At 36.7% G+C, this 12,519-nt stretch overlaps 1 protein-coding gene across 1 annotated transcript in view; it reads left to right on the forward strand.

Annotated features, from left to right (window-relative positions):
* The window catches only part of EPS15 (epidermal growth factor receptor pathway substrate 15), a 155,621-nt gene that overhangs the window by 32,020 nt on the left and 111,082 nt on the right, over window positions 1-12,519 (forward strand). The window contains exons 2-5 of the mRNA XM_007459632.1: window positions 2,602-2,643; window positions 5,888-5,977; window positions 6,875-6,922; window positions 10,821-10,916. Of these exons, the coding sequence (XP_007459694.1) occupies window positions 2,602-2,643; window positions 5,888-5,977; window positions 6,875-6,922; window positions 10,821-10,916 (276 nt within the window). The remainder of the gene's footprint in view (window positions 1-2,601; window positions 2,644-5,887; window positions 5,978-6,874; window positions 6,923-10,820; window positions 10,917-12,519) is intronic.

A 12,519-nucleotide genomic window follows, 5' to 3' on the forward strand; every position in this document is an offset into this window, starting at 1 on the left:
AAAAAAAAAAAAAAAAAAAAAAAAAATCTGATGACAGGTTGCAAGTAGGGAACACATATTGCCATGTTTAAGTATTTTTTTTGTTTTCAATACCATCTTTATACTTAAAATTTAAACCAGGGATATGTGAAAACATTTGTAAATTTTGGCATTTGCAGCTAACTCATTAACAGTGATGCCACTATAGCTTTATTCTAAATAGAAGTAGCCTTAAAATTTTTATGCAAATTGTCTATCGATTTTCTAGAGAAATGAAAATTTAGTACTTATTTTTGTATTAAACATATAATTTCTTCTCTTTAGCTCATTGTTCCTGAAAGGGTTTACTGGATTAAAAAAAGAAAAAAAGATTGTCAAACAAAATAAATAAACAGTTGTAGAATTATACCATGAAATAAATGACAAAACCACCTCGAGTTTTTAGACTGTTGACTCCTCACACATACTTCATTTGCGCCTAACCTGTAATTTCTCACTTACTTGGCTGGCTAGTGGCCTGATGGATCTTGCAGGTCATTGCACATGTCACTGTACTGACTGGCACATCAGTCAGTAGCACCAGGAGCCAGCAGAAGCACCAGTGTAAAATATTTCTTGCACAGTCTTGAACAGATGTAAGGAATTACCTGTCCATGGTTGCTTGTGTCTGAGGATACTTTTCACTGAGTCTTTTGCATGGTGTCCTTGAAAAGGTTTTAGTTATGTTTTATCTGTAAAGAGTCAGGAAAAAAGTGGAATTATCGTTAGTCCTCTTTACAATTTCATCACTTGTTCAGTGGTTAGAGCACTTAGACACTACTAGCTTGGCCACAAGTTACATGTATATAGTAGAGGCGTACTAAATTCATCCTGGTTTATTTTAGTGTAGTGATTAATAAAAAAACAGTTCATTTAAGAACATGAGAAATCTGAGACAAGTGGTAAACTGGATGGGATGCTGAGACAACAGATTGTACTGTCCTGAGCAAACCAGGGCATATGGGAAACAGCATGGTAATGTGAAAGAGGATGGAGCTTAGAGTGATACAGTCCTGCATTTAAGTCCAGTCTCTGCCATTTAAAAGCTTGGACCTCTCTAAGACTAGGTGTATTAGGGTTCTCCAGAAAAACAGAACCAGCAGGACAGACACACACACACACTGATTGATTAATTTTAAGGAATTGGCTCATGTGATTGTGGAGGCTTGGCAAGTCCTAAATCCGCAGGGCAGGCTGGAGACCTAGGGAAGAGTTGATGTTGCAGCTGAGTTTGAAGGTGTTCTGGAGGCAGAATTCCTTCTTCCTTTGGGGGGCCTCAGTCATTTCTCTCTTAGGGCTTTCAACTGGCTGGATGAGGCCTACCCACATTATAGAGGATAATCTGCTTTACTCAAAGTTTATGGCTTTAAATGTTAACCACATCTTAAAAAAATACCTTTATAGTAACATGTAGACTGGTGTTTGACCAAACAACTGGGTAGTTAATGGCTCTTGAATCTGTCCCCTTTTCCATCCTTGTTTTCTTTACTTTTAGCATGGCAATTGAACAAGTTGTCTTCTATAACACTTTATAATCTTATCTGTAATCCTTATCACCATTCGGAACTCCTTACTATTCTCTTCAAACATAACTGAGATTTCTGTTGATTGCATGCATTTTTGCATGCTGTTACCTTTGTATAGAATCACCCTCTCCCCTTCTCCCTTACACCTCAAGTTTCTGTACTGATGTCAATCCTATGAAGCCTTCCTGGACTTCCTTCCTGGTTCCAGAACACTCTTCACATTCATGTACAGGCGAACCTGAGCCTTCAAACATTGATACTCCTAAGCTGCCTTTCAGATGAGATAATATATCTGTTCATCAGCTGACCAAGGAACCCTTTGAACTGTGGTATGAATTGAATAGCACTCCCTTCCTGCAAGCATTTCAGATCTGATATCGATATCATCTTTTTGTTCATTAGTTTGGGTATTCATTTGATTATTTTACTGAAGTGGTTTTTGAATTGTATTCATAGGTACCTTGGGCACTTGGGTAGAGGATGAATGCTTAAGGCTTTGGGCTTTTCATTTCGTATTTAGCCAAATCATTTCACCCCTAATTTGTTATATGTTGGGTTTCTGAGTAAAATTTTACATGAGGAAAAGAGTTCTGATGTCAAAAATAATTTTAAAATTCTTGTTTTATTTCTTGTCTGCCTGATTTTTGGTAATCCATGTGGCTGCCTTTATTCAGTTTCCCTTTCTGCCCCCAGAAAGAAACAATACCAAACTTTTTTTTTTTTTTTTTTCTTGCGTTATGTGGGCCTCTCACTGTTGTGGCCTCTCCCATTTGCGGAGCACAGGCTCCGGACGCGCAGGCTCAGCGGCCATGGCTCACGGGCCCAGCCGCTCCGCGGCATGTGGGATCTTCCCGAAACGGGGCACGAACCCGCGTCTCCTGCATCGGCAGGCGGACTCTCAAGCACTGCGCCACCAGGGAAGCCCAATACCAAACTTTTTGAAATCAAGGATATTTTAATTGTATTTATCTTTATTTCATATATTGTTGGATGAATGCAAATATATTAATAGAAGTCATTGAATAGCATTTAATTTCTAATTATTTATTTATTTTAGTTATCAAGTGGGAATCCTCTATATGAAAAATACTATAGACAGGTAAGATGTTTGTTTCTTTGTCTTCTTAGATTGAACGTAAAATATACTTTCACCTCCTGATTGTATATATGCAGATTACCATCCAGCTGAATAAATTTGACATTTCTTGTTTTCATTTTCTTGTGCTTTAATCTCCTGCTTTGATTAATGCTTTTAACAAGCTCCCAGAAAAATGAAGGAAAGATAATTAAGCCCAAACACTTAATTGTCTTAAATATCTATCTTAAAAATCCATGTGGCATTAGATATATTCATCCAGATATAAACATCCAAATTAATTTATAAGCTAAATAGAAATGACTTATATGTTGTTTTTAAGACCTATTAAAGTTTAATTTTCATGAAGTTAAAACCATGACTCTCATACAAATATATAAAATGAACGTGTGTCAAGGATTTTTTTCAACTCATTAATTATTGGGAGAACCAGTGAGATGTAAAAATGGGAATATGAGTTAACAGAGATTTATATTCTCTATCAGAGAAAATTAATTTCATTGGTATGGATAGGAATCATTTGCATTGCTATCAGGTTTATATAATTTAACCTCTACCCCCTACAGAGTGTAAAGTAGCCGAGTTGATAGAAAGTCAAAGGTGCAAACCGTAGATCAGATTATCTAATCTCCTGAAAGTGTAGACAGTCTTATTTGCCCATTTCCAAATATCAGATCATTTTTCTTGATAATCTCTTCACCTTGTGATCATAATTACAGAAAAGGCTGGTCTCCTTATACAAATAAACTGGGTAATCTACATATTGCAGCAAGTGTTAATGAACCACTATAGGTCTCCTTGTGTGACTTGCAAATCTAAAGCCATACACTTATTATTTAACAACTTCTAAGGCCAGCTGATTAATTTCTGCTTGAAATTTCTAAAGAATGTCAGATTGTACTTTTTAAAGCCTCTGTTATTTATTCTTCTGTTTTAAGGCTAGGATCCAAATTTTAGAAATTCTCTTCTTCATATTTCACATGCAGTATAAATTTGAGTGCATTTACCTCATCTTGAGGTTTCCCATGTCTGCTAAGTTTTCTAGCCTGCTAAGTGACCTTGCTTTACTGCTTGAGTGACTGGGATCTTACAAACCATGTTGCAGGCCAGTCTTCTTGTGGGGCCTTTGTAGACATTGGTTGTACATAAAGGCAATCCCTGATCCTTAATAGTGGCTTGTTCTATCTGAATAAAAGAGAATCATTCTCAAATATGGCCTTGTTTTTGTACAATTGGTTTACTCAACTATAACCTGATAAAAAGGAGAATAAATTGTTATTTAACTTATTTGATAACTATATGGCCATACAAAGTAAGGACATTCAGTTAAAGGATTTGTTTTTGATTTCTGAAGGGTCAGTGAGAATCAAATACTGTTGAAAACTATTTCATTCAGTTTACAAAAGCAGAGCCTACTAAATTGAGGGATGGATATAGAGTAAGAAAGGGCTTTCCCACATATCCATTAGAAAATAGAATAGTAAAAATAATACCAACAATATTCCACGTAAATAATCATAATTGAATTTTCCTTAACACTTCATTCAACCCTGTGTACTTAATTCTTGTTTCCCTGCCTCTTGGGTCAGGAGTCTGCTTTCAAGAGATATATCTACTTCCAGAATGCAGTCCTGGAATTTTGACTTGGTCTACCAGTACAGTCTGAAAGTTGTCTAAGTGATGTCAGCCCAGAAGTCTTTATCCAAAAGTCTATATTTTGAAGTGTTAATAGTTCAGAGTATGTGGTATCATACTTTCCATGAGGCTCTGAGACTGTCTTTCTTTGTTAGCAACACAGATTGTGGCCTTTAGTTTATGGCAGAGCCTTTAGGCAGGCATCAGAGTACAGCAGAAACTGCCTGTAGTTGACAAAGACTAAATGGCTGTGTTTAATTATTATAATAACCAAAAGAATGGAAGATAGTAAAATTATTTATTGGAATACACTACATAAATATGTCATAAGAGCTTAATCTGGGTTTCCCTTTCCCCTCAGTGCCTCTGTTTCTAGGCTATGGGGGGGTAGTTGTTCCTTTTTTATCCAACCCTGGTCAAGGGGTAGGCAAAGAAAAGGAGTTGTGGAGAATTCTAGAGGCAGAGTTCCCAACCCTTTCTGTACCTCCTTGTTACCCCAAATTTGGATTGGGCAATTCTTTCCTTTTTGCTGAGTGCCTGATTTATCCCATGTTCTAGCACTTGAAAGAAAGTATTTCTCTTTTGCTTCTTTGCTGGGATTGGTCTGTCTGGAATGCTTTGTATATGTTTTAGCAAACAATCTTTTAACTAAAGTGGAAAAACAGCTAGCTCACAAATATCCTCGTATCATGTTACTATTCCCATGACTTTTAAAAATTTGATTTTTACAAATAGAACTTTACTTTAGGACATCTCTACGGAAGTGAGAGTCGTTATTTTTTTTGAACTGTTGTTTTGTTCTTGGTGACCTCATTCTGTCTTAAAGGAAAGTCCCCATCAGTTAAAATGATGTGTTTCCCTTAATGTGCTTTAGGAACTTAGCAGTTTTTAAAATTTCTTTAAGTTTATAATGCAGTCACTGCTGGTTTTAGAACTGATATTGCTTTGGTTTTTTTAAAAGGTGCTGCAGTTTCTTAAGAGTAAGTATAAAAGCAGAAGTTAATTATTTAAAGATATTTGGAAAAAAACAGATAACTGTGCAGCTATTCCCATTTATCAGAAGACCTCTCCAGGAACTATTGCCCTTTTCTTCTTTTGCCGTTTAAGTTTATTGGAATTTAAATGGCAGCTATAGAAGACTTGGAATCAGAAGACATGTATTAATGTTATGACTCCACTAATCTGTTCTACTTCCTCTGAGCTTCAGGGTTTTTTTTTTTGTTTTTTTTTTTCTTGTTTGTTTTTGTTTTTGCTTTTTAATTTGGCTGCACTCTGTGGCTTGTGGGATCTATGTTCCCTGACCAGGGATTGAACCCAGGCCCTGGCAGTGAAAGCACTGAGTCCTAGCCGCTGGACTGCCAGGGAATTCCCTGAGCTTCAGTTTTACCATGTGTGTAATGGGCATGATAAAAAAACACTTTGTAGATTGACAGTGCTGTCTAGATGGTACTCTTCTCATATGGGTCTCCAATATTCCATGGCCTTTGTTAGTCAAAGGATTCCTGTTCCCTTTTTGAAAAAGTCAGTTCCCAAATTACAGGGAGAAAGGCAGGTAAATAATCATAATTTTGTCTTTATGTTTGTTGTCAGCTTATGGTTTGTATCTTTTCAGGTTGATACAGGCAATACTGGAAGGGTATTGGCTTCTGATGCTGCTGTATTCCTGAAAAAATCAGGACTTACAGACCTGATACTTGGAAAGGTAGTATTTGTTCACTGTAACTAGATATAATGAATATTTATTAGTGTAGATAAATTGGGTACAAATTCAGAAAGATAACCATTACGAAACTTAGAAGTTAGAACTGTTGTGGAAGCAGTTACAGTAATGCAGTGGAGGGAATTTCTGGTGCAGTGATTTACCCTCTTGAAAAATAAGGTGTTTTTCAGATTTTTAGAAAACAAATTACTTTTTAGTAGGATGAAATGAAGTAATAGTACATTTGAGTGATGCGGGGAGAAACAATGCAGACTGGGAACCTTGCCACCCACTCAGAATTGGCTCTTTCCATACTTCCTCTATTAGAACTGTCTCTGTGTTTAATATGTGGTAAATAGAGTAGGGGATGAGAGGCTTAGGAAGGAGCACAAAGAGGTGGAAAAGTCCCTCTCTTGGCTTGATCTCCTTACAAATCCTTATATATGATATTGATATGTATTCAAACCCTGAAAAATAATCATTATTAATAATTTAATTATTCACAAATAAACTATTTCAGCTTACCCATAAGAAAGAATATCATCTTAATAAGGATCTAAAATCAAGGTAGCGTGTTCTAGTAGAAAGAGTATTGGACTTGGAGTTAGAACCTGGGTTAATAAAAAAGTCATTGGACTGGAAGTTAGAATATGGTCTTCAGTTCTTTCCCTGATGGCCTTGGATGTTCTTGAGTAAGTCACTTAACCTCATTGGACCTTAGTATCTTTGTGTAGGGTTGCACTAAGTGATCTTTAAGGTTTCTTTCCACTTTTAATTCTATGATTCTTAAATCTGACTACCAAAGAGCATGAGGTTGTAAATTGCAGGGATTTAATTTATCTTTAAGGTGATTTTTGTTAAAATATAGATTGATACTTTTTTTTTTTTTCTAAATTTCAGATCTGGGATTTAGCTGACACAGATGGCAAAGGTATCCTGAACAAACAAGTAAGTTTCAGAGATTGACATGAAAAATTTTTGAGTGATTCAGAATAAAAATTGGCCAGCAATTTTTTGTATTTTTAAACTAAAAATTGGTTTTTACCAAAATGAGGGTTTTGCAAGGGCAAGTGTTACAACAGTGAAAATATTTCCAATCAATAGGCATTAAAATACCTAATTCCCAAAGGTCAGTGTTAGTTTGGTGACATTTAGTTCTCCTGGAGTGTTATAGTCTGTTTGGGCTGCTGTAACGAAATATTACAAACTGGTTGGCTTGTAAACAGCATACATTTATTGCTCACAGTTCTGGGGGCTGGAAGTCTGAGATAGGGTGCCAGCATGGTTCTAGTGAGAGCTTTCTTCTAGGTTGCAGACTTCTTTATTCCTACATGGCAGAATGTGCTAGCGATTTCTCTGAATGCTTTTTTGTAAGGCACTTATCCCATTCATGAGGGCTTCATCCTGATGGTTTATGCACTTTCCAGAGGCTCTACCTCCTAATGGCTCTACTGTTATTTTTGGGATTTTGAATTTCAGTATATGAATTTGGGGGGACACATTCAAACAATAACATGGGATTTATTTTTCTTAGTTATTCAGGGAGACTTTACTCTTTGTATCTTATTAATTAAGTTTCTTATGTGTACAGGGTTATAAATAAAAATGGATTTTATTTTATTATTTTTCTTTAAATTTATTTATTTATTTATTTATTTATGGCTGTGTTGGGTCGTCGTTGCTGTGTGCGGACTTTCTCTAGTTGTGGCGAGCAGGGGCTACTCTTCATTGCGGTGCACAGGCATCTCATTGCATTGGCTTCTCTTGTGGAACACGGGCTCTAGGCACACGGGCTTCAGTAGTTGTGGTACGCGGGCTCAGTAGTTGTGGCTCACGGGCTCTAGAGCGCAGGCTCGGTAGTTGTGGTGCACAGGCTCAGTTGCTCCGTGGCATGTGGGATCTTCCTGGACCAGGGCTCGAACCCGTGTCCCTTGCATTGCATTGGCAGGCAGATTCTTAACCACTGTGCTACCAGGGAAGTCCAAAAGTGGATTTTATTATTCATGTGTTAAGATGGTATTGTGCATTTGAAGGGAAGCTCTTGGCTATTCAAACCTGAGTACAGTGTATTCTGGTCTAGGTCTTTATCTCTGACATATAAACCAAAAAATGGTTTACAAGCCTGACGTAAACCTTAGACCAGAAATATGTGAAAGTGGTTGTGGGCATTGGACGCCATCAGAGAACTTTAAAGTTCTGCTTGTTGGGGTTGGATTTCAGAGTTCTATGGGTTTAAATTCAAAGCTTGCTACATGCTAATACATTGGCTGAGCACTACTACTCAAAGCTAATTTTCCCTATGGGGATAGCTGAAGCTAACTCAGAAAAGGGATGGGAAAAATTAGATGAGGGGGTCAGAATACCCAGTCTCTTATTTAAGATTCCAAGGTTAGATTGTGGTCCCCATTGGACCCCTGGGCAGAAGGGCCAGTTTGGTACATTGGAGACATTGGAAAACTAAATTCGCATGGGCATCCAGGGTGCTCTGTACTCAGTCAGCAAATATTTGTTGAGCCAGGTTTTGGCAATACAGAGGTGAACGTGACAGGATGTGGTCCTTATCTTCATGAACTTACAGTAAAATAAATTCTTCACTGCTGTTCCTAGACTTTGGATGTTTAGTTTGAGTTGTCTTGTTATATCCAGGTGGCTGGATTTATGGATCTGCAGTTATAAACTTTGATGTTGGCATTGGAGGAATAGATTTTTGAATTAACATATGAAATTAAGAAAATAAACCAATACTTACTGAGTTTCTATGTGCCAAAAATGATAATGTTTTCTTCCTATAGTGTGGTTTTAATTTTGTTCCTTATAATACATTGCAAGGTAGATATTAGCCCCCCTTTTAAAGAGTTTTTTTAAACTTGCCCAAGGCCTCACAACCTGTAGCAGAACTAGAGTTCAGTGCAATACTATTTCACTTCAGAGCCCATCCATACTATGGGAGTGGACCTGATTACCTAAGAGTAATTGACTCTCATTAGAATGAGAAGAGAAAAAGGGTTATTTAGAGTTCAGCATTTAAAGGATGGGAGGAGACATTGATTTCAACAAGAGATACTTGAAAGGTCAGAGGAGAACTAGGAGAGCTTTATGAAACTATGGCAGTAGAGGAGAGCATCAGGGAGGATCATACAGTCCAGGCTGCCAAAAGAACAAGTAGGGGGTGTTTCCCTGGTGGTGCAGTGGTTAAGAATCTGCCTGCCAATGCAGGGGACACGGGTTCGAGCCCTGGTCCGGGAAGATCCCACATGCCGCAGAGCAACTAAGCCCATGCGCCACAACTACTGAGCCTGCACTCTAGAGCCTGGGAGCCAAAACTACTGAGCCCATGTGACACAACTACTGAGCCCATGCGCCACAACTACTGAAGCCTGTGTGCCTATAGCCTGTGTTCTGCAGCAAGAGAAGACACTGCAATGAGAAGCCCGTGCACTGCAATGAAGAGTAGCCCCTGCTCGCCGCAACTAGAGAAAGCCCGCGCACAGCAATGAAGACCCAGTGCAGCCAAAAATAAATAAATAAATAAAATAAATTTTTAAAAAATAAAAGAACAAGTAGGATGAAGCTGTTTTTTAAAAAAATTATTTTAGAGTCTTGTATTTGGTAGCTAGGAGTTTATTTGTGACATAGGCAGTTGTTTCTTTAGCTAATGGTAGGAGCTGAAATCAGATTGCATAGAAGCTTGTGTGGTGAATGAAAAGAGAAGGGGTGATCTTGAAATAGCATTTTTTCAAGAAATTTATTAGTGAAGGCAAGGTATTGTATAAACAGACAACGTGCAAGTTTCTAGGAATAGGTTAAAGTATTGAGTAAGAAGGTTGTAGGTGAGAACAGATGTGAGAAAAGCAGTAAAGGGTTGATTGCATCAGCAACTGTACTGGAGTATTGACAAGTTGCAAGTAATCATAACTGGAGTAAAGGGTTTTGTTATTCTCAGACCTGATTTTAACTCAGAACAGCTGAAAACAAGTTGCTTCAGTGTCATTCCACTAATTAAATTTTGGACCGAGGCTTCAAATGCCAAAAATCCAAGGACCTTTGGGAGAGATTTACAAACATTTTGAAGTCAAGCAGTTATATAAATTGTTTTAGATGTTGCATAGTTATTCTTTGTAGCTTTTCTGGAATAACAGTGACTGAGTCACTTGGATGATTGGTCTAGTGTTAAAATTTATAATCTTAAATCCAGAGATGCCTTTTGATAACCTTTTATTTATTTTCTTCTAGTCTTTTTTTCAAGATTCTTTTTCTCACTTAAATTATAAAAATCATTTAACATCTTTAAATATTCTTTGAATCATGATTATTAATTTTGGTATATTTCCAAATATATATATTTATCAGTATATCAGTTTAATTATTTTCCCATTTATATTTTTTGCTATTTATAATATTAGGAATATCTTTGTACATAGATCTCTTCTTGATTTTAGAGCAAGTGGTTTTCTTTTTTGTTTGTATTTTTGTTTTTTTTCCTTTGCGTTACGCGGGCCTCTGTTGTGGCCTCTCCCGTTGCGGAGCACAGGCTCCGGACACGCAGGCTCAGCGGCCGTGGCTCACGGGCCCAGCCGCTCCGTGGCACGTGGGATGTTCCCGGACCGGGGCCCGACCCCGTGTCCCCTGCATCGGCAGGCAAACTCTCAACCACTGCGCCACCAGGGAAGCCCCAGAGCAAATTTTTCAAGCAAATGTACTGTTACATTTGCTGCAACATAAAACTCTTGGAGTAGTTGTGAATTGTTTTATATTTTCAGATTAAAGGTATGTGTGTAGATAGATGGATGGATGGATGAATGGATAGATAGGTAATGCTCTTAACATTCATACTTTTCCTTCTCAGGAATTCTTTGTTGCGTTGCGTCTTGTGGCATGTGCCCAGAATGGATTGGAGGTTTCACTGAGTAGTTTGAACCTGGCTGTTCCTCCACCAAGATTTGTAAGAAATGCTTTTAAATTTAAATTGTATTTTAAAAAATGATACCACATGATTTGAAAATTAAAATTTACTATATTAAAAATTTTTTACCTCAACCCCTATCACTCAGCTACCCGATTTTCTTTCTTATGGCCACTGCTGTTATTTGTTTCTTGTGTATCTTCCAGTTATTATATGTGTATATAAAGGCATATAAATACCTATATCCTCAGTGTACATTAATTGTAGCATACTATACACATGATTCTATGCCTTTTTAAATAACTTGATATGTTTCGGAGATCTTTACGTAAGAGCATCCTCATTCTTTTTTACAGCTGGATAGTATTTCCGTGCTTCTGTTTACCTTAATTTATTTAACTTCCTATTGGTAGGCTTTTAGCTTGCTTCCAGTCTTTTATTATTTAAAACATGCTGCAATGGATAATAACCTTGAATCTGTGTCACTTTGCATGTGCAGAAATATATGTGTAACTTCTCAGAAGTGGAATTGCTGTTTCAAAAGTTTGTGCATTGTAATTTTCACATATAATATCTACTTGTCTTCCATAGTGGTTGTATTAGTTCACAGTCCCACCAACAATTGGTTGAGTGTACTTCTGCTAACATACTGTTGTCAAACTTTTGGTCCTTGTCAATTTGATAGGTGACAAATGGAATATAAGTGTAGTTTTAATTCATCCTTTTGGTTTTATGGAGTGAAGTTGAGTAGTTTTTCTCATGCTTATGAGCCATTTATATTGCCTTTATGTGAAATGTCTGTTTGTAACCTTTGTCCATTTTTCTTTGGTTGTTTGTCTTTTCTTATTGGATTCTAGAGGTTTTTTATATATTAGGGAAACAGTTCTTTGTCTATATGAGTTGCAAATATTTTCTCCCAGTTTGCCATTTGTCTTTTGACTTTGTGATCTTTGTGGTGATTTTTTTTCCATAAAGAAGTCATTGTTTTTAATGTAAATGAATTATTAGGATTTAAGTTTTTAATGGTTTCTTTGTTCACATTTACATTAGTCCTGATGTAAGGTATGCGTATGGATTCAAATTTATGTTTCTTCAAGATGGCTACCTTTTAGACTTAATACAGTTTATTGAATAATCAGTCTTTTCCATACCGATTTGAAATGCCCCCTCAATCATGTGCTGAATTCTCATATGTATTTTGTTTTTTTTCTGGATTTTTTCTGTTCATACCCATTGATCTGTTTATCCATATGCTGATCTCACATTGTTTCAATTATCATATTTGGTAATTTATATCGGATAGGGCTAATCCTCCCCACCCTACTGCTTTTTTTCAGAAGTTTCACGGCTCTTCTTGCTTGTTTTTAAATTCAGTATTTTAGTATTTTGTCTGAGTATTATGAATTTAACTTCAGTTTTGAGAACTTCTGTACTTTGAAGTTTAGTTGTGGAGTCAGAGGGTTAATTTAGGCATTTGTTGCCTAACTATACTATTATAAAAATTTTTCAAACATATTCATCTGTCTCTACAAGCAAATAAACATAATAACTTGGACATGGTGTTGATAGGTTCATGTACTTGTAACTTAGAAATTTAAGTTGAGTTATTGTTCCAGTCAGCTTTCATTAAATAGTGTAGGGA

This window comes from Lipotes vexillifer, unplaced genomic scaffold (genome assembly GCF_000442215.2).
Source record: "Lipotes vexillifer unplaced genomic scaffold, Lipotes_vexillifer_v1.1 scaffold525, whole genome shotgun sequence".
Taxonomy (NCBI): domain Eukaryota; kingdom Metazoa; phylum Chordata; class Mammalia; order Artiodactyla; family Lipotidae; genus Lipotes; species Lipotes vexillifer.